The 23,558-nt window shown below is 38.9% G+C and overlaps 1 protein-coding gene across 5 annotated transcripts in view; it reads right to left on the reverse strand.

The window, feature by feature from the left end:
* igf2bp3 (insulin-like growth factor 2 mRNA binding protein 3) overlaps positions 1 to 23,558 on the reverse strand; it is a 141,436-nt gene that overhangs the window by 33,384 nt on the left and 84,494 nt on the right. For 4 of the 5 annotated variants that reach the window (XM_043689713.2, XM_043689712.2, XM_043689715.2 and 1 more), the window contains exons 4-10: positions 21,406 to 21,457; positions 21,241 to 21,304; positions 16,306 to 16,596; positions 10,377 to 10,511; positions 9,475 to 9,597; positions 9,247 to 9,382; positions 5,173 to 5,283 (exon numbers count right to left, since the gene is read on the reverse strand). In XM_043689713.2, coding sequence (XP_043545648.1) covers positions 5,173 to 5,283; positions 9,247 to 9,382; positions 9,475 to 9,597; positions 10,377 to 10,511; positions 16,306 to 16,596; positions 21,241 to 21,304; positions 21,406 to 21,457 — 912 coding nt within the window. The remainder of the gene's footprint in view (positions 1 to 5,172; positions 5,284 to 9,246; positions 9,383 to 9,474; positions 9,598 to 10,376; positions 10,512 to 16,305; positions 16,597 to 21,240; positions 21,305 to 21,405; positions 21,458 to 23,558) is intronic. The other variant, XM_087987051.1, reaches the window with a different exon arrangement.

A 23,558-nucleotide genomic window follows, 5' to 3' on the forward strand; every position in this document is an offset into this window, starting at 1 on the left:
GAGAAAATAGAGGATGAAGTTTTAACTTTGTTACTGGGTTAACAGGAGCTCAACCAGAATCATTGTGCTGATTTGGATATCTGGTTCAACATTATAAATCCAATTGAAGAGGGAATAAGCCCAAAGATTTGAAACAATATAGCAAGCATAAATGAAAATATTTAGTTTAGACCACAAAAGCTAAATAATAAAAAACAACGCTCACTAGAGGTACAGTCAAACTTTACAAAGATTTTTGGTGAAACTCCAAGTAACCTAAAAACTAAAATAACCTCAGGATGAATGGGCTACAAAATGGTTTACTGACAACTCCCATCAGCATACAGAGATGGACAGTCATGAAAGCATATTTAACAAATTGTTAAATGTAGCAATACCGTATTTTCCAAAGTTATTTTAACATTTAGATATAAATTTAGGCTGTTAAAAGAACTGTAGTTAAATGAAAACCTCAAATGCACATGTAAACATTAAATTGTCATGAAAGAGCAGGAGTGTGTTTCTAGGGGCACTATGAAACTGGACAACCATATCTGCAGTACATGGCTGTAACTCAAGGAAAACCAGATCAGTTGTTGAGCCAGTCCGAGTCCACACATTGTTGGTATTGGCGAGGGGCTCAGTGACCGTGACACGTTGATCTGCCAGAATTCTCAAGATCTGCAAGCTAACATGTGACCTTGCTTTTTCAAAATAGTGTAAGGAAGGAAGTTTACCAATAATTTCCTACCACAATAGAAGGTAAAACACTAGAATACATTAAGGATGTAGTTACTGGGCACTGTATTTAATTGTATAAATAAAGAGAGGTATAAAACAAAAATCACATTTGACTAAATTTGTTAAGATTTGATCGAAAATATCAACAAAATTGTGCTCTCAGAATTTTAAATTATACGGATTGTGAAAAAGATAGAAAGGATTTGGATGAGAGAACAAAATAATACAGATGGAATACAAAGTAGCAAGGGCATAACTTATGAATGGTGAGAGACTAGGGCATGCACTCAGAAGGACCAGGGTTTCCTTAAATTGGGAATATTAACATACAGAAATAACAGTCAATTAGGAAGACAAGTTGCCCTTTTGTTATGAAGGAATCAACATTCAAGAATAAATAATTTTTACTATAATCGCACAAGGCATAGGCAAGGTCACACAAAGCATTGAGAAGCTTTGATCTCCCTACAGAAAGAAAAATATACTTGCCCTCAACGATGTGCAATGAAGATTTACTGTCTGCTCCCTGGGATGAGAGTGCTGTCCGCCAGGAGAAAGACGGAATAGATTAGGTCTATATTCTCCAGGAGTTTAGATTATTCACACATTACTGAAACATAGAATTCTCGAGCACCTTGACAGTTCAGAGACAGATTTCTCCTGGCTGGAGAATCTGGAGCATAGCATCAGTCTCTGGTTTAAAAAGGTATGCCATTCAGAATTGGGGTGGGAAAAAAAGAAAAGAGTTCTCCACTCAATAAATGGTTGAAAGCCTTTGGAATTCTGTACTCGGTGCAGTGAATAATCAAGTCACTGCACACATTCAAAGCAGAGGTTAATAGATTGTTGAGCATTAAGCCTTTCAAAGATTGTGCAGAAGCTGGTTAAAAGGTCACCCGTTTATTGAATAGCAAAATGGGTCCAAGGATCAAATGGTCCAACTCCAACTCTTTCATTTAATGCATTCTATATAATGGGACAAAAAAAAAATTGCCATTTGTTACTTCTAAGTAGGTACTCTAGTAATCTCCATAGTCTCTAACATTTTAACCAAGTGGATTCAGATAGCAAGATCATAGACATAAGCATTAATAGTGGAGTAGATACCATATAATTTGGCCATACAGTAAAAAAACCTGAATTATGCACAAGCCACCTGAAAACGTTTAGTATAAAAGTGAAATTTATTTCAAAAAAATAAATTGTTTCCAATAATGGAGATGTGTGTTGATGGTAACTGAAGATTACAAAATTGCGCAAGTGAATCAGAATGGGGAGGAGCTCATTGGATTAAGTTTCATGTTACTTCAAGAAAGCACTTAAAGCAACATATCAAAATATTTCTTAAGCTTGACAGATAAGGTACCAATGGGTTTGAGGTAGGCATGGGTAAGTATGATTGTGTTTAAGCCAACAGAACAAATTGTCTAACTAATCAGAGGGCAATAGTGCAAAGTAGTCACATGATGCACACGAATTACAGTAAATGGACCATCACAATCAATCATCATCCAATAGCACACAAAGCACTAAAAAAGAGTCTCTCCAACAGATGACCCAAGTATTTGGGAAGCCCCAATTGCTCTGTACCAAGATTTCCCAAAGTGGAGTTGGAATTCCAATAGGAGTCACGCACAATTTACAGGCACTGCAAAGTTCTTTACTATTACCCCCACTTGCCTTCAGCTTATTTTGCAGATCTTCTCTCCGTTTTCACTGGTCTTCTCCCCGATGCCCTCCTGACTGGTGGTGCCGGGGTTATTTGGAAGGTATACTCCAGAACATGAGCACCGAAGAGGTAGCTGTCACCACAACTTAAGAATGAAAGGATAGCATAGCATAGCGCAAGACAAGTGGCTAGCCCAAGAAATAAGTGAAAGGCACATGTTTAGGTTCACAAAATCAAATACCAGATCTCTCCAAAAATTGGCATGCTGGAAATCAAGGGAGAGAGAGAGAGAGATAATGGCTCAGAAGAATGGTCATGATCAGCATCCAGAAACACAGGCTAAGAGTAAAGAAAAGGCTGAAAACACAATGAGTAAAAAAAAGTGTCAGGATATTCCACAGTCAGACAAATAAATTTCACTTTATAACCAATACCATGAGTCTTTAATAGCTTGTTACCTACTTAGCTCTATGATAAACGGCTTCTTGGATCAGTGAAAGCATTTCTTTCAAGAAAGCAAGAGTCTTTAGTTTAGACAGGCATCACAGGATTGGTGGGGAAAAAAAAGAGTGTGTTCCTGTGCTGTATTGTTCTTTGTTCTACAAGTCAAAGGCTATGGTTGAGATTAGAACTAGCATCTTAAAAAGGTATGTTTGTCATCGTGCACTGGGAGTTCAAGAAATTATGCATGAGAAGTTGGTAGTCTCCAAGTTACATTGCTTTCCTTATGCTGAAGAGTAACATGTACACCTGCAACCTTTTACGTAAAAAAAACTTAGCAAAATTGTTAAAATGTTTATTAAACTTCAGCCATTTTACTGAAATGCATTATGTGGTCTTGTCATACTCAACTGAGTGTGCGCCAAGTGCAGGAAAAAGTTTTTCAACACCATTTTGCACCTCCTAGTTCTTTAGGCTGCTTTGATACATGCTCCAATTCTACTTTGGTATTTTCCAAGTTGAATTCAAAATTTGCAGTCATTTAGAAAGCAGCAAAGTTAGCTTAATAATTTCCCAATTGCATACATAGTGTTGTGTGCAGATGTTACATGATCTCCTGTCATGTAATCTGGCTTCACCAGATTACACTTAGTCACCTGTTGTGTACACAACACATAGAAAATAGTCTGGTACAAACTTATATTCACTGCAATTGTACATTGTGATCACACCTCATTGCTAATATTACACGTTCTACGTTAAAAAACTCTACCTTCAACTGAAATTAAATCAATATGCTTATAACTGTTTTCTGAGCAACCAAATTCCAAAATGAAGTTTTAAATGAAAGTAAAAATGTTTGTGATAAATTATCCTCATCTATTAAAATGTATGCAGCTACATAGTGGGAGGAAAGCAATTGGCCTCAGCTCTATTACTTTGACAGAAGCACAAGTTTAGATTCCTCCTCTTGATCACCATCTTTCCAGATTTATCCAAAGGAAATTGTGGATCATTAAAGAATAGATAAACAATTTGCTCAAAAGATATTCAGTAAGTGGCTTACCCTGGTAGACTGCTTTAAAGACACACATTCTTTTTCAATAAGTTCTCCATACTACAGCTGAAACATCACCTTCAACATTTTTTTTTTCTAAACTCCTATGCCTCTTTCTCCTCAATTCTACAAATAGAAAACAGTTTTGCAGTTGCCCTCTTATCCCATTGTTATTTGTGGGAATTTGCCAGCAAAGGCAACTGCTTCTTTTACAATAAAGTCACAAAACTTCAAAAATGACTGACCTGATAAAATGACAAATGGCACACAAAGATTAACATCTATCCATATTCCATAACAATGGTAAAACTGCAACCTTTAATATTAAATGAACGCCTACATCTAAATATACACAAGATTCATATTTAGATTAAAAAGGATAACAGAACTTTCACCTGTTTCTATATTTCTCCATTAATGATTCATTGGGAGTACAGTATATGTGTATAGCAAATGCACACTTTCACCTGTATTTTGACAAATCTCAAACATACTATGCATCTTCATCGAACACTAAATAATTATTTCAATACCTTAAAAAATAAGTCATTCAAGACTCACCTCAGGTCATTTAAGACTGGAATATTTTCTTAGGTTCATGCATTTGTTTCAAATTCTATTTAGCATATGAGGCAAAAAAGGCCCCATAAATAAACTGCAAACTTATCTGCGCTGGCTTGAATGCCAACTCTCACAAAAGATCAAATACACCAATTTAAAGAACCAAAGATATTTTAATTGCTTTAGGGCTTTGCAGATCAGGTGAATTAAGTCTTGACCCAGGGCATTACGGTTTGAAATAAATAGTAGCAATCGTAATTAAGCCAAACAACAGAGCAGAATCAGGCTAATTGCTCAATGCGTCTATGCTAATTCTTAGTAGTTACAAATATTTTCCTGCCCCAGATTCCCTTCATCACTATTCAAGGATTAGTGAATAGCATTACATCAATGTAAAAGTGTAGACTTCTATACATTAAACAGCCAATAGTTCTTTAAATTGATTAATATAAACAATACTGTATATATTGGTTGTTTTGATCAATTTAAAAAGAACTTCTTTAAAATTAAACAACAATTTAAACGTACCTTCCAGAAATAAAGATCTTACAGCAATGGTGTAATATATTACCACAAAAAAAATAGAAGAGCAAGAGCCCAAATCACTGAACCATCCTAGGAAGCTGTAAAAACTTGAGTGACACCTGGAAGTTCAACACTTTATTCAAACATATTAAGCAATAGCCTATGAAAACAAATGCTTTGGGCATCTTTAAGCACTTACCCCAAATGGAGTATAAGCAGGGGGCACAGAAGGTTGTGGCAGAACAGGTGAAGATTGTGGAAACAAGCCTAAGGCTTTCAGGTTTAGACCAGGGATTAAATGTGCTTGAAGCTGCAAAATTAAAACATTTTTGCATAAATGCTTTAACCAAAAATTATTTGCTTTTCTTAAAAATACCAAAGGATTTTTGTGTAAGAAAGAAAAGTCACACAATTAAATTTTTAATTGTCTTCGTTGAGGATAACTCTTATTTATAAAGCACCTTTCAAGTAGAAAATGCAAGAGCAGCAGAACATTTTTCTTTTAATTAAGGTCAATGGATGTCAATATCATCAAGTCTACCCAGAATCCTTCAGATCATGTACTGAGAATCCACCATATTCAGAATTATGCATTCAATGCAATGAACATCACTTTTGGATTTTATAACCATACATTAATATAGAATGTTTGCAATTGTGACACATTTCTCTTTGGGTAGCTAGGGCATAAAGTACCCATTTCAGTACTTGCAAGGAAATGAAGCACATACTGTAAAAGGAATGTGAATAATTATTAGCATGAAAATCAGGCTCAACCAACAGTAACAACCATAAAAATGTAATGTAATGATTTCCTCAACATACTGGAACTGTTACTGATCAAGATGTTTTGGTAGACCATTTAATTTCGTACAGTAATAGATACCAAAAAGTCTTAACTAGGTCTATCAAGGTAGTAAGAGCAAGCTCAATGCCACTCTTCCTGTTTTACAGATCACAGCTGCTGTTGGCCAACGACACGCATGAGAATTCCTAGAGGGAGGACATTCCAACTGGAACTCCATCAACAAACACATCAAATTAGACCCCCATCTACCACCCCCTGAGAAAAGGAACAGGGAATGACTTCACCACAGGAAATTACATCACCATCCCAAAGAAACCCAAACACAAATAGAAAGCAGGAATTTTCAGCATTGCTTCACCTGAGGCCCACTGAAGATGTTACCTAGTAGGGTAGTGAAACGCCTGGAAATGAACCTTTCAGCTCAGCGAGCAAACCTACATCCACAACTGCACCCATGTTAACAATGACAGTGCACAGGTTTAACATCCAAAAAAGCTGTCAGAACATGGAAGTTCTGAAATAAAACCATAATTACCTCTTCTTTGGAAAAAAAAGTAACAGTAAGAAGAGAAATAGAAGATGGAGCAAAACAATTTAGAAGCAGAAATGCAATTTTGGGGACCTATTATGGTAGGAAAGAACACTATTGTGCGCAATAGGAAATCAAAGGTTGCACACCACAGGAATATTCAGAAAAGGACAGATGAGGGGAAAAGGGGTGCAGCAACAATGTTGAAAATAATGTCTCACAAATTAAATAGTGAAGGGTATAGTTAGTGCGTTTAGTGGAGTAATATAGAATGCTCACTTCATCTATCTCCAAGTGTCAAATATAGACAATTAAATGTAGAAAAGTCACTTTGTTAATTTCATGGATACTTATTCACACAATGGTTACAGCATGAAATAACAATTCATCCCTTAGGTGTTGATGTTGGCTTGCCGAAGGAGCAATTCGCTTAGCGCAACTCCCCTGCATTCTTCCCAGTGGTCTGCATATTCTTCCCATACATGTAATTATCGAATTCCTCATGAATACTTTATTAGATCCTGCTTCCATCACACTTGGAGTGTATTTTTGATGTAAGCCATACACTGCCTGAAGACATTTTCCCCATCTCACTATTGCTTTATTTTGCCAATTACCTTAAAAACCAGTTTTCTCTGGTTCCCAATCGTTCTACCGAATGGGAACAATATTTCTGCCAACCACTTTGCCCAGATCACCATGATAAATGAATACTTTTGTCAAATATCCTCTCATTTTCTCTTCTCCAAGGAAAACAGCCCCAATTTTGCCAATCTTTCTTCGTAGCTAAAGTTCATCATCTTTGGAACTATTTTCGCAAATCCCATCTGCACCCATCCTAATAATCTTCAGACAGACATTGCTGGAAGCGAGCCACTCAGAACTGGATGTAAAGTTTCAGTTCAGGCAACAATGATGTATCATGTAGATTTAAACTATTTCCTCACTTTTAGATTCTATTGATAAAAGACCAAGATGCTGTATGGTTTATTAACTTTCTACCACCTTGCATGACTTAGTCACATACACACCCAGATCCCTTAATGTACAATTCTAAAGGGAATCCACGTTATATTGTTAGTGTTCCTAGAAAAATAAGCACTTCAGACTTTGCATTAAATTTCAGTCACTTGCCTGCCCAATCCGCCAAGCTGCATGCCTTTTTGAAGTTCTTTACTATCTTGTTCCAAGTTCACAAAACTTCCAAGATTTGCATGCTTGCAAACTTTGAAATTCTACCCTGCACACAAAGTATGTATATGTTTTCATCTATAATTATCCTATTCACTAAATCTTAACTCAAGTTCTGATGGAACTACTCAATTCTAGGCCTCAATCCTAATCCAGACCCAAGCAAAATCACTGAATGATAAAGAGGTGGAAGTAACTTCCTTCATTAGAATCAGACCAAGATGGGACCATGGGTAGCTCAAACAAAGTGGAGGTCAAATGTGAGTCAATTGGGAACTTCAGAGTGTTTGGTGTCAAAGTACGCAGATTTCTGAAGCCCTGCGACATTGGCAAAATAACATCTCAGCTGTTTCAGTGACCACCCTTCCAGCCATCATCATGTCAGAAATGGGACTGTTAAATTCACAAATTCCCAATAATGATGCAATCTATGCCTGTTTACAGCAAGGGAAAGTTGAAGGTCAGGCTACGGTAGCTGATCCCTAGTTACTGGTTAATATCTGCCATTTATGCAACGTAAATGTCATTTGTCACTTGTTCAAGTCTGGATGTTGCCCAGGTCCTGCTGTAGTCTGGTACAGATACACTGTCATTGTTGCAGGATTTAACAATGGAGCAGAATAATAATTCTCAGTCACCTGCATGTCTTCTGACTGTATAACAGGTGGAAGGTTATTGTTGTCACAACTGAAGAAAATTGAGCTGGGAACACTGCTGTGCAGAAGTGTTGCAGTATGCCATAGGGCCATTATAATTGGCTTATCCTCACAGCCATCTCCTCTGGCAGGTAGGATTTCAGTTGTTGGCATGTTTTCACAACGCCCACAGGTTTATAAACACTCTCTGTGCCATGCTTTCTATCATACACCTACACTTGCCTCTCCACTATTAACCAGTTGGCATTCACACCTGGATGAAAAAATGGCAATGAAGTCTGCAGCCAAAGTGGCTGTGCTGGAATGAAAACCAACACCAACGACTTGTTTTCAGAGATCGATGTCACTTGATGGTACTATTATTGACTTGTATCACTATTCAAAGGCACTTAAGTACAACAGCAACCGGTCAATGTAAATTTATTCTGTTGTTTTCTGGAGGCAGCACACACCAGGACAATTTTCTTTGATAGCATTCAAGGTTATGTGCCAAGTGCTGAAAAGTGGGATTAATACAGATAGGCCAGTGCAGATTCAATGGGTCTCTGTGCTATTATGACTATGACTTTAACTTCACCTGAGCCAATTTGCAACAAAGTTCAATGGGGAAAGCCCATAGTTTGAAGCCCAATTGTTACTGCACAAGGAGGGCCTGGAATGAGTATAAAATATTTGGCTGTTTGCACTAGAAAACAATTGTATCGAGCTTGATGATTAAGAAACTAAAGGTTTTATGCATAGAACATTTTTCCACCAAAATAAATATAAACAGATGTCAATCGTAGCCACACTTAGGTACAAGGGCAAAGGTGTGTTTTTTAGTCTAAAATTTTTTAAAGTTTGATTTTTGAATATATGGAATAAGAACAAGATTTTCAAAATTCAACTAACAGATTGCTGAATTATGCAAAATTGACTAATCCTCACACCACATAAAACTTAGCATAAACCTAAGAAAAAGGCAGATTTTGGAACAAAGGACACTTATAGAAATTACCCAAAAGAGAATCATCAAAATGTCCAAAATGATAACAACTAATCTGGAATAAGAGCATTACATTTATACTAAACAATTGCTGGATTACTTACATTCATAGCAGCCATATCATTATCATAAGATTCTCTAATTTTCTTCATAATTTCTTCTTCAGCTTTGGAAGATGCTTCAATACTGCTTTTTATTGTAATGGTTCTTTCTGGATTATAAAGAGTCAAGTCTTGCAACCTGCAGAACCAACATAAGCATTTTATATTTTGTTGAAGGATCATCATCAAGGCAATGCATAGAAAACTGAAATCCAGAGTTCCAAAACTTACGGAGAAATTGTGATTTTAGTGTCAGTATCTTGTTCAATTTTTTTCAGGTTTCTTCCTTCTTTCCCAATGAGTCGTCCAACAAAGTTGTTATGTGCTAGAATTTTTAAAGGTATTTCTTCTGTGCTGCAATTAGGTAAATATGAGATTTAGTCCCAGCTTTCAACTTTTACAAATGGCAATTTGCTTAACTGGCATAATTATGAACAAAAGCATCCAGCATTCATTCTTAATCTTCAGGGCAATGCCACATGATAGCTATTGACACACAAATTATTACTGCTGTCTTTGGGGCTCATTGGGTCTGTACAACAGTGTAAAGAATGCTGCATTTACCCAGAAGGTCCCTGGCTGCCAGGAGACTTAGCTGTCTCAGCTAAAAAATTTGCCATAATTGGCTTTACAGTACAGGGTTACCATAAAGACTCTGGAGTGGAAGCTTTGGGTGAAGAGAAAGGTAACTGATAATTTATTTATGGCTTTAATACAGAAGGCCAAATCAAAGGATCTGGGATAGAAATGATTTAAACAACAAAAACCGAACCGCAAATAACTTGCATAGATTCTGGAAATATTTGTACTTAGAAAAGTGGAAGTTCACAGTTTAGATTTAAAGTGGGGTTGAATTTGGCTTGGTGGGGGGTGGGGGGGGCACGCGGCGGCATCATTCTGATATGCAGACAACACTCAATTTAGGGAAGAGCTGTAAATTTTTAATACCCGACTGTGACAGTCACCAAATGGACTGCAGAATGCTGCAGTTCCCAATGTGCCAATTGCTTCAAAAGATACCATTTTTGAAACAAAGGCAGGATGCCCTGGCAATGTTAAAAACCCCTGTCCATTTAGCAGGTACAAACGAAAATTGCTCAATGTTAATTAAAAATGGTATTTGATGTACGTACAACTTTGTATCCTGAGCTTCTTTCTGCATGATTTCCATAATCATCTTGCAAGCAGCCGAACACCCCTCTGGTGTTGAATGAATACTTATTGGTTTCTCAGCAGCACCTGCATTATCTTTGCGATGAATATCAATCCTAAACACAAAAGGCGCCACGTCTATGTTATTTAAGAATAAGTAGTATCTAGTAACTGTTTATAAAAGGAGGTGAATATTAGGTATGAGCAACATAAAGTGAATATTCAATCCTAAGTAGCAAAATACATTTCTGGAGGGTCATAGAGATGTACAGCATGGACAACAGACCCTTCGGTCTAACCCGTCCATGGAGACCAGATATCCCAACCCAACCTAGTCCCACCTACCAGCACCCGGCCCATATCCCTCCAAACCCTTCCTATTCGTGGACATAAACTCTATTTAAAAAAAATCCAAGAAATAGTGTCTTCCCCCTTTTGAAGGATCTATGCCGATTCCCCAGCCTGGATAATGGCCTTCATTGCTGGGTACTGTAGAATAGGTGATTTGGAGAACAAGGCTTGAAATTTCTCCAACACAATCGGGTTGGGCTCAACCTGAAAATGTTGAAATCCACAGCTTTAAAAAGGACAGCAGAATATTCTGCATCACTTAACCAGAAGGAAAATAAAAATAAGCATCTAAATTAAGACAAGTGGTAGATAATTTATTGACCAACTATTGGAAAAGTCCTTTTGTTTTGCTCTAGTGACTGGAGAACCAAGTGCATCACACTAAAATTATCTCCGTTCTGTTTTTAGACAACAAAGCAGGAAGTAAAAAGTACTCATTACTCTTTGTTCTGCTTTGTTTGAGTAAAGTGCACATTTCAGGGGAATTGTCTGTGCAACTGATGATTCCAATGGGTAATTCCCCTTCTGAAGAAAGCAGCTTAGTGTCAGAGAATTTGGAAGATTCTAAGTTAATAACTATCCAGTAAAAGCATTAGACACAATTGAAAACCTAGTTTTCTTGCCTTGTTGACTGGGACCTCCCAAGATTCCTAAAAAGAACCTGCACAACATACCAGACGACTTCCACCACATTATTCCACTCCTCTTCCCCAATGCCAGACCCAGGATCTGACACCCCACGGTCAAAAGCCATAACAATAGTACACTGACAGGGTATGGTACAATTTTCTCTGTTCTGCACAATGGTTGACAAAGTGTTGATTTCAGCTGCGTTTCATATTTCCAAAACAGGTGTTGGGATCAAATTTGCCAGTTTAAAAAAAAGTTACAAATCAGTACTAAGATAAAGAAATGAGGAGAGTGCCAATCCACCTATATCGACTGGATATTCTGAAGAGGGGCAGAGACAGACATCTGCTAAATAGACAAAGCAAAACATCTGAAAGAGTCTGCCACAGAAAATCAACCAGGTGAAAGTGAGTACTGCAGATGCTGCAAAAGCACAGCAGGTCAGGCATTAACAATTCAAAATTTAAGTAAACTATTTAAATATGTTGCATTAACAACATTTTGTTGTCCATAAATAACTAAAGTATGAGTAATTATATCTTTTGTTAATTCAAGGACTTTGCATGGGAGGCAGGAAGAGGAGAAGAGACACTTATTTCAATCCAGACAAAAAATGTCTGGTGTAGATTCTGACATGGTCATATAATAAGCCTTTCTCAATCTTATTGCAGATCAATGTTACAGATTAAAAACAAACACTCAAATATCAAGATCGAACTTATGTGGGAATTGAAAGATTGCTTTTGTAATACAACTTTTTGTTTGCTTAAATATCTCTTCACAAAGGTGAATAGGTGGCCCTGAAGTTTGGTTTCGCCTTCAGACTCATGACCACTGTCACCTACAAGGATAAGGGAAGCAGAACATGGGAGCACCATTACCAGAAAGGTCCCCTGCAAACAAATCATCCTGCCTTGGAACTATATTGCTGTTCCACCAATGTCACTGAATCAAAATCCTGAACTCACATCCTAATGAGTGACTACCAAATGGATTGCAAGTGTTCAAGACAGCAGCTCACCATTGCCATCTTGAGGACAACTAGGGATGAGCAATACATGCTGGCCCAGTCAGTGATGCTCCCACCTCAAGCAAATAAATAAAACTCCCGCATATGGTCAGCTGTTGAAATTCTTGTTCATGCTTATATCACAATGTTTTTATGCAACTAGAAAGGTGATAATTTTTAAAGGTTTCAAGAAATTTTTAAGTTGGAGGTAAAAGAAAGAGAGACTGTTAGCTACTCAAGTCTGCCTGTTATTATTGCTGGATGTGAAAGGGAGGTTTAGGTTGTTTTATGGGATGAATGTGAAAGGCGTTTCTGATTGGAGATCATTATAGCAGCCCATGCATCATTAACAGTGGAAGTTGTTGCAGAAATAGTGTTGAGTATGACAGGTTGCATAGTTGTGCTTCTTACAGAGATAAAATTCCCATAATCCTTCCAGACCCCAGGGCTGCTCTCTCAATAGAACGCAAACACTGGGGGTTATTTAACTCAAGTTTCACCATTTCTCAGGTGATGGGTGAGGCTCTGGAGGAGAGTCCTTTGTGGTAACGTGATTTTATCTGGGAACTGAATCTAAGTCAATGGGCATGAATCTGCATTTCAAACCAACCTAATCAACCACCTTAGAGTTCAGTTTTTGAAAATAGCAAATACGGTGGCTCAGTGGTTAGCACTGCTGCCTCACAGCACCTGGGTCCCAGGTTCGATTCCAACCTCGGGCGACCATGTGTGGAGTTTGTACTTTCTCCCAGTGTCTGCGTGGGTTTCCTCCGGGTGCTCTGGTTTCCTCCCACAATCCAAAGATGTGCAGGACAGGTGAATTGGCCATGCTAAATTGCCTATAGTGTTAGGTGCATTAGTCAGAGGGAAATGGGTCAGTGTGGACTGGTTGGGCCGAAGGGCTTGTTTCCACACTGTAGGGAATCTAATTTAATCTAATCTCATTTACAGTCAGAGTCATAAGAGATGTACAGCACAGAAACGGACCCTTCTTTCCAACTTGTCAATGCCGACCAGATATTTTAACCCAATCTAGTCCCACCTGCCAGCACCCGGCCCATATCTCTCCAAACCCTTCCTATTCATATACCTATCCAGATATCTTCGGTCCAACTCATCCACGCTGACCAAATATCCTATCCTAATCCACTCCCATTTGCCAGCATTTAGCCTCTATCCCTCCACACCCTTCCTACTCATATACCCATCCAGTTGTCTTTTAAATGTTGTAATTCTACCAGCCTCCCCACCACCTCCTCTGGCAGCTCATTCCATATGCACCCCACCCTTGCCCCTTAGCTCTCAAAATTTTTTCCCCTCACCCTAAACCTATGCCCTCTAGTTCTGGACTCCCCCACACCAGGGAAATACATTGTCTATTTACCCTATCCATGCCCCTCATGATTTTGCAAACTTCAATAAGGTCACCCCTCAGTCTCCGACGCTCCAGGGAAAAACAGCCCCAGCCTGTTCAGCCTCTTCCTATAGCCGAAACCTTCCAATCCTGGCAACATCCTTGTAAATCTTTTCTGAACCCTTTCTAGGTTCACAACATCTTTCTGATAGGAGGAAGACCAGAATTTCATACAATATTCCAAAAGTGGCTTGGCCAATGTCTTTCAGCTGCAGCATGACCTCCCAACTCCTGTACTCAATACTCTGATCAATAAAGGAAGGCATATCAAATGCCTTCTTCACTACCAAATCTACGGTTCACTTCCAAGTAGCTATGAGCCTGTACTTCAAAGTTTCTTTGTTCAGCAACATGCCACAGGACTTGACCATAAAGTGTACAAGTCCTGCCCTGGTTTGCCTTTCCAAAATGCAGTACCTCACATTTATCTAAAATAATCTCCACCTGCCACTCCTCAGCCCATTGGCCCATCTGATCAAGATCCCGTTATACTCTGAGGTAACCTTTTTCACTATCCACTACACCTCCAATTTTGGGATAATCTGCAAACTTATGACTATACAACCTACGTTCACATCAAAATCATTTATATTAGTGATGAAAAGAAGTGGACCTAGCACTGATCCTTGTGGCACACCACTGGTCACAGGCCTCCAATCTCAAAAGCAACCCTCAGTCTTCTACCTTTGAGCCAGTTCTGTATCCAAATAGTTAGTTCTCCTTGTATTCCACAAGATCCAACCTTGCTAACCAGTCTTCCACAAGGAAATTTGTTGAATGCCTTATTAAAGTCCATTTAGATCACGTCTACCATACTGCCCTCATCAATCCTATTTGACACTTCTTCAAAAAAACTCAATTAAGTTTGTGAGACATGATTTCCCACGCACAAAGCCATGTTGACTATTCCTAAAACTTTCCTGAAGAGTTTTTGCCCGAAACGTTGATTTTTTCCTGCTCTTCGGATGCTGCCTGATCTGCTGCGCTTTTCCAGCACCACTCTAATCTATCCCTAATCAGTCCTTGCCATTCCAAATACATGTAAATCCTGTCTCTCAGGATTCCCTTGAGCAACCTGTCCACCGCTGATGTCAGGCTCATCAATCTATAATTCCCTGGCTTTTCCTTACCACCAATTTTTTTTTTAAAAAAAAAAGTGGCACCACATTAACCAACCTCCAGTCTTCCGCACTTCACCGGTGACTATCGATGATACAATATAGTGCAACTGGATATGATTGGATTCAAAAGACCAAACTCTTAGAGTAAAACCCAGATGAGAGGAATCACCTAGTTTGGGGTAGAGGGAATACCTCCAAAAAAAAATACTTCATTGTAGAAGACAGTTCGAAGATTGCTAGTTGACAGATAGAAAAAATAACTGGAATAAATAGTTGGAAGCTAATCATTTTGGATTGATTCTGGGAAAATTGAATAAGTTCATGAAGGACTATTTAAAGTTTACCTAAAAACTAGACTTTTTTCCAGTTGGACCAAGAATAAGGAGGGGTTTTTCATTTGGTGGCTTAAGGTGGAACCTGCCTATAGAACCTGTTCAGTTAATAGAGCTTTTGATGAACTGTTATGGTTAATGTTTAAAATATGAAATCGTCACCCTTTGTTATTAACTGAAAGTTTGAATTAAAAAGACTTTGTTTCCACCACACGAGTATTCTGTTCAATTTTGGTCTCCACATTACAGGAAGCATATGGAGTTTGGGGAGGGTGCAGAAGAGGTTTACGAGGATGCTGCCTGGATTAAAGGGTATGAGCTATAAGGATAGGCTAGAAAAACCTTGGGTTGTTTTCTCTGGAGCACTGGAGGCTGAGGGGAGACCGGATAGAAGTCTATAAAATTATGAGATGCATAGATACGATTGACAGTCAGAGTCTTTACCCCTCCACTAGAATTGAAATGTTTAAAACTTGGGGGCACACATTTAAAAGATGGGGGTGGGGGAAGAGAGAGAGTTCAAAAAGAAAAGTGAGGTGACAACTTTTTTCCCCCCGCAGAGAGTGGTAGAAGTCTGTAATGCGCTGCTCGGGGGTGGGGGGAGGATAAAACAATAGGGGCATTTAAGAGACTTTTGGATAAGCACTTAGATGTGCAAGGTATGGAGGGTTATGGACCAAGGGCAGGCAGAAGTGATTAATTTAATTTGGCATAACGTCATGGGCCAAAGGGCCTATTCCAGCACTGTACTGGTCTATGATCTATATACAAAGTATATTGCTCTCTAAGGAATCATAAGCATCAAGGCATCAAATTCCTTTCTTGTCAACCTTTTTACTCCCTCAAGTTTGAGGGAATCAAGGTAATGTACAAATTTGGCACTTGCATCCAACTTGTAATTTGTACCTAAAGTAATCACAGCTCATTGAATTTAACAGCTGCTTTGATAATTTGCCCGCTTACCCAAGCCAGCTCAGAATAAAGCATACAATCTTAATAATGAAACCAAGTGATTATGCTCTTCGCATTAAAATTTGCAAATGTTATACCTACTTTGACTGTGTTTGTTTTGTGATATTCCGGATTGTTGCTCCCTCCTTCCCAATGATAGCACCTACAAACTGAGTAGGAACCATGATTCGCAAAGGAACATCAGACTGTTGCTGTTTTGGTCTAACTGTACCATTAGGAGACCCTTGCCGAGGTAGACCTCGTTGACCAAAACCACGCCGTGTTTGTGAAGTAGGTTGCTGTGAACTCTGTTGACCAGCCATCTCATCAGGGATGTAGGTTACTTTTAGTGAACAATTCTCTAACATGTAACCGTTAAGTTTTTCAATTGCCCTATTAAAGAAAACAACATTTATACTCATCACTAGATGTACATGCACTTTGCTTTCCATTAATAAACAAGGGTTTATTAAGATTAAGAAAATTGCAATATAATCCAAAAAAACAACCTCCAACTCAAAACACTTATGCTGGAAATCAGAAAACACTGAACAAGATCATTGATATTTGGAAGAATTCAGATCAGTGACCATTTATCAAAACTAAAGCTTGCCAATATCATAATGCAATTTTTGTTATTATAACATGGTCACAGGAGTTGATCATTTCGCCTCAAAAGCCTGTTCTACCCTTCAACGAAGTTATGGCTGATCTGCAACATAACACTAAATACACACTTTTACCCCATTTCCCCAACCTAAATTCAAAAATGATATATTTCTTTACATTTCAAACATCTAAAAGTCTGCAAATGGTAATAAACTTGGTGCATAAAAGACTAATTTCACTCCTGAACTTAAAGTCACATGTTTTCACGGTTTATACCCATTATTCCAACACTCCCTTAAAAGAGGATATAAGCTTCTCCAAATCTACTTAAAATGCTCCCCCTCATACCTTGAGAGATTCCATGGTCTCACCCCAACTTTCTGAATTCCAAGTTATACAACCCTTGTTTCTTTAACCTCTTTTCATAGCTTAAGCCATAGAGTCTATGCACAATTAAATTTAGGCAGTTCGCCCTCACCCCGAAGCCAATACATCCTTCCTATGTTTTGTACCAGGAGTGGGGATACTCTACTGGATCAAAATTCGTATAGAAGGTGACCTGCAGTTTTGGCAATTATTTCAGCCTGCCACTTCTAACGTTGTTCCAGCCATCTTGGTGTTTCCACACACACTTTACCTTCAGGTCCACCTCTTATTATTAACAATGGTGAGCTTTCCAATGTTTTGGGATGTCTATCCTACATCCTGAGCATCTCAAGACATCACTTGGTCTTACTTTGGTGTGCGTGTCTCTGTGTGTATAGGTACATAATATACATGGGACCGAAAGCTTTGTAGGGAGAGAGAGTTTATGCATATATTGTGCCTTTTTCATTGAGAAATGTTTAAGACGACTGCCTACCCCGGAATTCCCAGTGGCAACGTCCTGACCAAAATCAGCCTACCTGCCTGATCGGAGATTAGCTAACTGATTAACAGATTCAGCTACAACTTCATTCCAACCACTCAGCACCTATTTCTCACATCTATTGGTGCTGTTCCAAAGTTTAGTTTATGTCCTAGCCCTGATGAATTTAGACCAAAAAGTTTTGACTCAGTCTCTTAGTATTGATTATGTTCTGTTCTACCAATTGAGAGAGAGAATACAGTATCCCTTCACTTATACAGAAAGCGCAGAGTCAAACCTGTCCGATTTTGAATCGGAATCACAAAAGTAAAACAAACTATCCTGGTCTTTATTCCCCACCCCACTCTCTCCAATCCAATCAAGATCCCAAACCATTTTTTCCCCAATCCAATTGGTAAGTATAACTTACCATCATGAACTATTTACCTAGAGCAGATTGTTAGAAACCAGAAAAAACAAACATAGTTGAAGTCTCATAATTCAATGTTGCTCACGCGTTGAGGGAAAAAAAAAATCCTGCACTGCAAAAACAATCACGTTTCTTTCCAAGCTGGTTTCTAAATATTTTCTAAACAACTTGTTCAAGGCATTATTAAACACACTGGAGCAGGTGGTACTTTAAACTCGGGCCCTTGACTCAGAAGTAGGGACACCATCACTGAGTCAATAAGAACACCTCCAATCTGACTTTTTAATTAAGCCATTCCTCAGCCTTCGCCTTCTCGTTATGTTCAGAATTTTGTTTTTGATAGTTAACTGCCTGTTTATATTTTATACACACAGGACGCACAATAAATAGAATTTAGTTAAAAGTTTTTTTTCACTTGGAAGTTTAAGGAGAATGTAGGGAACATCTTCATTTCCTGATGGACTTTCAATTAGTACAGCAAACAGTTAGTGGAGTTTTGGAAAGGATAATCCACTAACATCGGTTGTTCTGGTATAACGCACGTTTTGTCAGAGCAAATACAATTGATGAATTGTGTATGTTGTTTCGATAACGTCAACTTTCTGAACAGGTACAACAATTTCCTATACCGATCTGCCATATTGAGAGTTTCTGTAGCAGTTTTCCATAGCATGATTTTCTATAGAGTGAGGTCACAAAGGAACGCAACTGCCGCATTTTAGCGGAATGGCCTTTATGTAAATTTAATATCCAGTCTTTGTCTTGTAAGAGACAGATTAACTAGCCATACACAAGCTCATTATTCTAGACAAAATTGCTAACATTACTATCAATGTAACTACACAAAACGGCCTGCAACAGTCTAGTGGCACTTACCATCAGCTTGACAAAGACAGCTAAGCAATAAACATCAGCAAGGCTCACATTAAAAACAACTAACGACTGCATCCTTCTAGGCCTGACCCAGAAACATGCAAGCAGCAAATTGCAGACTGACTTCACTTGAAGGAATACCTTGAATACATCTTTGCAAAATGTGAGGCAGACATTGCAACTTTTAAGAAATGTCTTTAAACCGGTGATCCTTAGCAACACAATATCAAATCCAAGTTGTAAGCTGTAATACTTTTGTAGTATCAGGTGTATGTATGAATTTGTCACAATGATGCTGGTTGGAACAGAAGAATTAGTCATCTGGCAGAAGTGCTTTTAGGTGAAGGTGGTAAAAGGGATCTTAAAATGAGGAAGAAAAACTCTAGAAGAGATGTTAAAGTACAAAGCAAATTCATTTTCACTTCAATATTAGTGTCTGAAAAGTAATGCCACGTTATAGTTGGATTAAGAAATCAAATTCTTCTATTTTTAACTAGCAAAACAAAGACCTTGCCTCTTTTTGGAACATTTCCATGCTACAAGTGACTTTGTGGTATGTTGAACTTTGTTAAAGTGGACTTCCACTGCAGTAAAACATGTGCAGTCAGAAGACAAGTACAGGTCACTCTGCTATAACAAGCATTTCACTAACGCAAATTTGCTGTAAGGCGATTCACAAATTTGGGATACTGCTTCTAAAGCACGAAGTTTCAAAACGTGCGCTGACTGTAATGTGATTACATCACCAACACTTTAAGCACTGTTACTAAAGCAGTGATTTTTCTATATTGCGGGGTTGCATAGGAATGCAACCATCATGTTAAAAAACTACCTGCTACAGAATATGGGAGCACGTGTGTACACACTAACCAATTAATGCCCCACCACCTGATCTTTACCACTGCTCAAATTTTGTTGAGACAGCATATGCTTGCAGTAGCTCTGGTGTTGTAGTTTATCGGTCTTCTAGAGGAAATTTTGTTTCTTTGCTGGTCTGTTACTGCCATTATTTGCTCTGCTCTATCATTCCTTTTATTGCTTCCACCATGTCACAGGCTCTTATTTTCTTCTTATTACCGGTTTAAAGAACTGCTGCATTTCTAACTTCTTTCAATGTTGATAAAATGTCACCAACCTGAAAAAAAAATGGTTCCCCTGCTACAATGGTCACCTGACCAGAGTTTCCACATAATATTCTGACTAGTTCTGATTTCCAGTATCTGAAAGTATTTTACTTTTGCATTGCACAACCCAAAATGCCAACAAAATTTGGAGTACTGCTGAAAAACTCCCTTATGGCCTTGCTGTGGCTACAGTTGAGTTGCCTGGTTTGAAATTAAACAACTTCAGGGGGCAGCATGGTGGCTCAGTGGTTAGCATTGTTGCTTCATAGCGCCAGGGACCTGGGCTCAATTCCAGCCTCGGGCGACTGTGCGTGGAGTTTGCACATTCTCCCTGTGTCTGCGTGGGTTTTCTCCAGGTGCTCCAGTTTCCTCCCACAGTCCAAGGATGTGCAGGTTAGCTGATCTGGCCGTATTAAATTGCCCATAGGGATGTGTAAGTTAGGTGCATTAGTCAGTGTTAAATATAGGGTAGGGAAATGGGTCTGGGTGGGTTACTCTTTGGAGGGTTGGTATGGACTTGTTGGGCTCAAGGACCTGTTTGCACACTGTAGGGATTCTAATTCTGAAAAGTATATAGTCGTGAACCATTCCCCAGTGCGATCTCAGTGCCAACACCTCTATCAGAGTCAACTTGCCAACCAAAATCAGCATCATTTTCTCATGTAATATGAAGAGATGTGATGTTCTTGCGATTCTGTCCTGATGAGTACAAGGTGGAAATATCCAAGTCACTCACAATCCAGGCGTGGAAATACATCACCATTCCTTCAGTGTCTGCCTACAGCACGTAAACTGCAGTGATACAAGGCGGCAGCTCACCATCAACCTTCTCGAGGAAAACAAAAAAAAAAAGGGCAATAAATGCTAGCTGAGCCAGTGACACCCATTTTCACCGCTCCCCCAAGCGAATAAAATGTAAACAAAACTTCAAATGCATGCAACTTTGGTCAGTAATACTGAAGTACTGAACATTTATAACCACGATATTGAAAAATGGAGAGATGGGAAGGAAAAACTCTCATTAATCTTGAGGAAAAAAGTATTTGTTAGAGTGAGTCCTTAAGTGGTGCACCAAGATGGTCACAAAACTCTTGGCACTAATATTTCCACAATTAAAATAATCATGAAAAAAAAAAGGTTGATTAAATACTCACTGCCTCGCATGTTCCTTGGTAGAGTATGTCACATTTACTACTGCTGTCTCTGTTTCGGTGTTTACTACAGAACAAAAAGCATAAGTGACTTTTTTTGTAAAATTGGAACAGTTGACCGGTAAATATCGATCTATAAACAGCAAAAATATTTTTCCAGTTGCATACCTTGTTCGCAGTTCTCGACTGAACCATATTGAGCTAACAAACTATCCAACACCTAGAACAAAAAAAAACGACAGGGGAGGTGAATATACTCAGCTGTTTTCTTCAACTGAATTCAAAATTGAAGTATCCTTCATGAAACACAAATGCGGCAGTCTTACTTAAATTTAGCAAATCCATTGCAAAGGACAAACTAGATTACGGAACTTGTGACAGACAGACAGTCTTTGTAATTTTCTTAGCAAAAGAGAAAATGCTTTAAATATTGCTGAAAAGCGATGTCGCCATAGCTTTGTCCTGCATTCATCAGGACAGGGATGTCAAATTTCAAATGCTCACTACAGTTCATAGCACTGAAGAAAAGGGAGCTGATTGGTGCATCAACTCTGCTTTCTCCATGGCATTGTTACAGCTAATCAATGTATAAATGTATATTGCTAACACATGTAATAGGCTCCTTCCACTTCAAGATAATTGAAGAGGAGGCACAGGATGGCACACTTGTTTGCACAAAATGGATCCCTGTATATGAATGAATGTCACTTCTCACCAGTGGAAATAAGTCACTGTCCTATGGCAATCTATTGAGTTTTTCCACCAATAGGATGCTAACAGCCTGGAATTATTTTCTGTGCATCACAAAACCGAGGAACGTAATTTGAGCTTCAGTGCAGGATTGAAATCTGATATATAGCCCATCGACTGGCTAATTGAATAAAACTTGATGTTCCTTTGGATGCTCATAAGAGGCAAATTACAAACTGTATGCTTACAAAATAGTCAATAAAACACCAATTGTTGGATGCGATTCCACAATTGTTTAGCAAGTACAGCCCAGAGTATGCTAATATCGTCAACAAAGTAAAGATAATCAGTTGCAATTGTAACATGGCTGATGCAAACTTTGTGGGAGGTTAGAAATGTAATTTCTGCAGGTAGGGGGGTGGGACATTATACAAACGGTCGCGGAATTCTTGTAGCATGTAGCATACTTAAGGCTAAGACTTTTATGAATATAGGGGGTCTTTTAAAAAAAAAAATAGCTTTTTAAGCTAGGAAATAACTATGAAGGTTTGAGCTGACCATAAAAGAAGCAGCAGGGACATTTCACAATAAAGCTTATAGTATGATAACAGAAACTGGATAAAAGAGCAAGCTGTAACAAACAAGGAACAAAGAATCGACGTTTTGGGCATGAGCCCTTCTTCATGCCCGAAACATCGATTTTTCTGTTCCTTGGAGCTGCTTGACCTGCTGCGCTTTTCCAGCAACACATTTTCAGCTCTGATCTCCAGCATCTGCAGTCCTCACTTTCTCCAAGGAACAAAGAATGCAGACATAAAAGGACAACAGGATGGCCAGATAAGAAAATAACTAGAGAGAAAAAAAAACAAGTGAGGTAACCGGCTTTGATAGGATGAGATTAGACCAATGAGAAAAGGGAGGCGTGATTCAACAACTTGCAAACTGAACAAAGAAAGTTTACATGTTTTGATACGCACGCATTTCTGCTTGATTGCAGAAGCGTCTGGTACTTGCAAGGCTGTAATAAATTGTTTCCAAGGCTTTGTCTCAGGCTGATTGATTTGTGAGTGAGTTCTGTTTCTCACAATTGGGGGCCTCGTTCCGGGATCCAAAACTCCGACCGCTCAACACTCTTGGGACGATGGAGGAGGTGTACCTCGCGATTTCGGTGATCTTCGACTCCCTTGTCGTTCACGGTTTAGGCGAGTACGATCCGGACTGGGACACCCTGGAAACAAGGCGGGCAGACGCAGCGGGTTCGGTCAGGCAACTCTCGTGCACAAGACCCGGGTAGGGAAAGGTCTTAAAAAGGTTATATCCGGGCGACCGGGGGCAGCGGTATTTGCTGCAGGAATTGCCGTGGGACGGGGCGCACCGAAATGACCAGGTAACTGTGCACAGACCAAGGTAAGAGAGACCTTTAAGTATTGCCTTGGTGGTCGGGACGTACGAAAGTACGGGGAATTGGCGATATATAAAATTAAGCATATGTGAATGGAAAACAGGAAGTGTCAGAAGGGCTAGTAGCTGAAGGGCTACTGAGGGTGCACTTCGTAAATAATTTATGGCCAGACATCCAGACAAATATTCAAAAGCTAGAGGGGAGTGAGGGAGCGAGAGAGCGAGAACTA

The sequence above is a fragment of the Chiloscyllium plagiosum genome, unplaced genomic scaffold (genome assembly GCF_037043375.1).
Source record: "Chiloscyllium plagiosum isolate Xiang-an unplaced genomic scaffold, Cpla_swu_hap1 HiC_scaffold_5, whole genome shotgun sequence".
NCBI classification, from domain to species: domain Eukaryota; kingdom Metazoa; phylum Chordata; class Chondrichthyes; order Orectolobiformes; family Hemiscylliidae; genus Chiloscyllium; species Chiloscyllium plagiosum.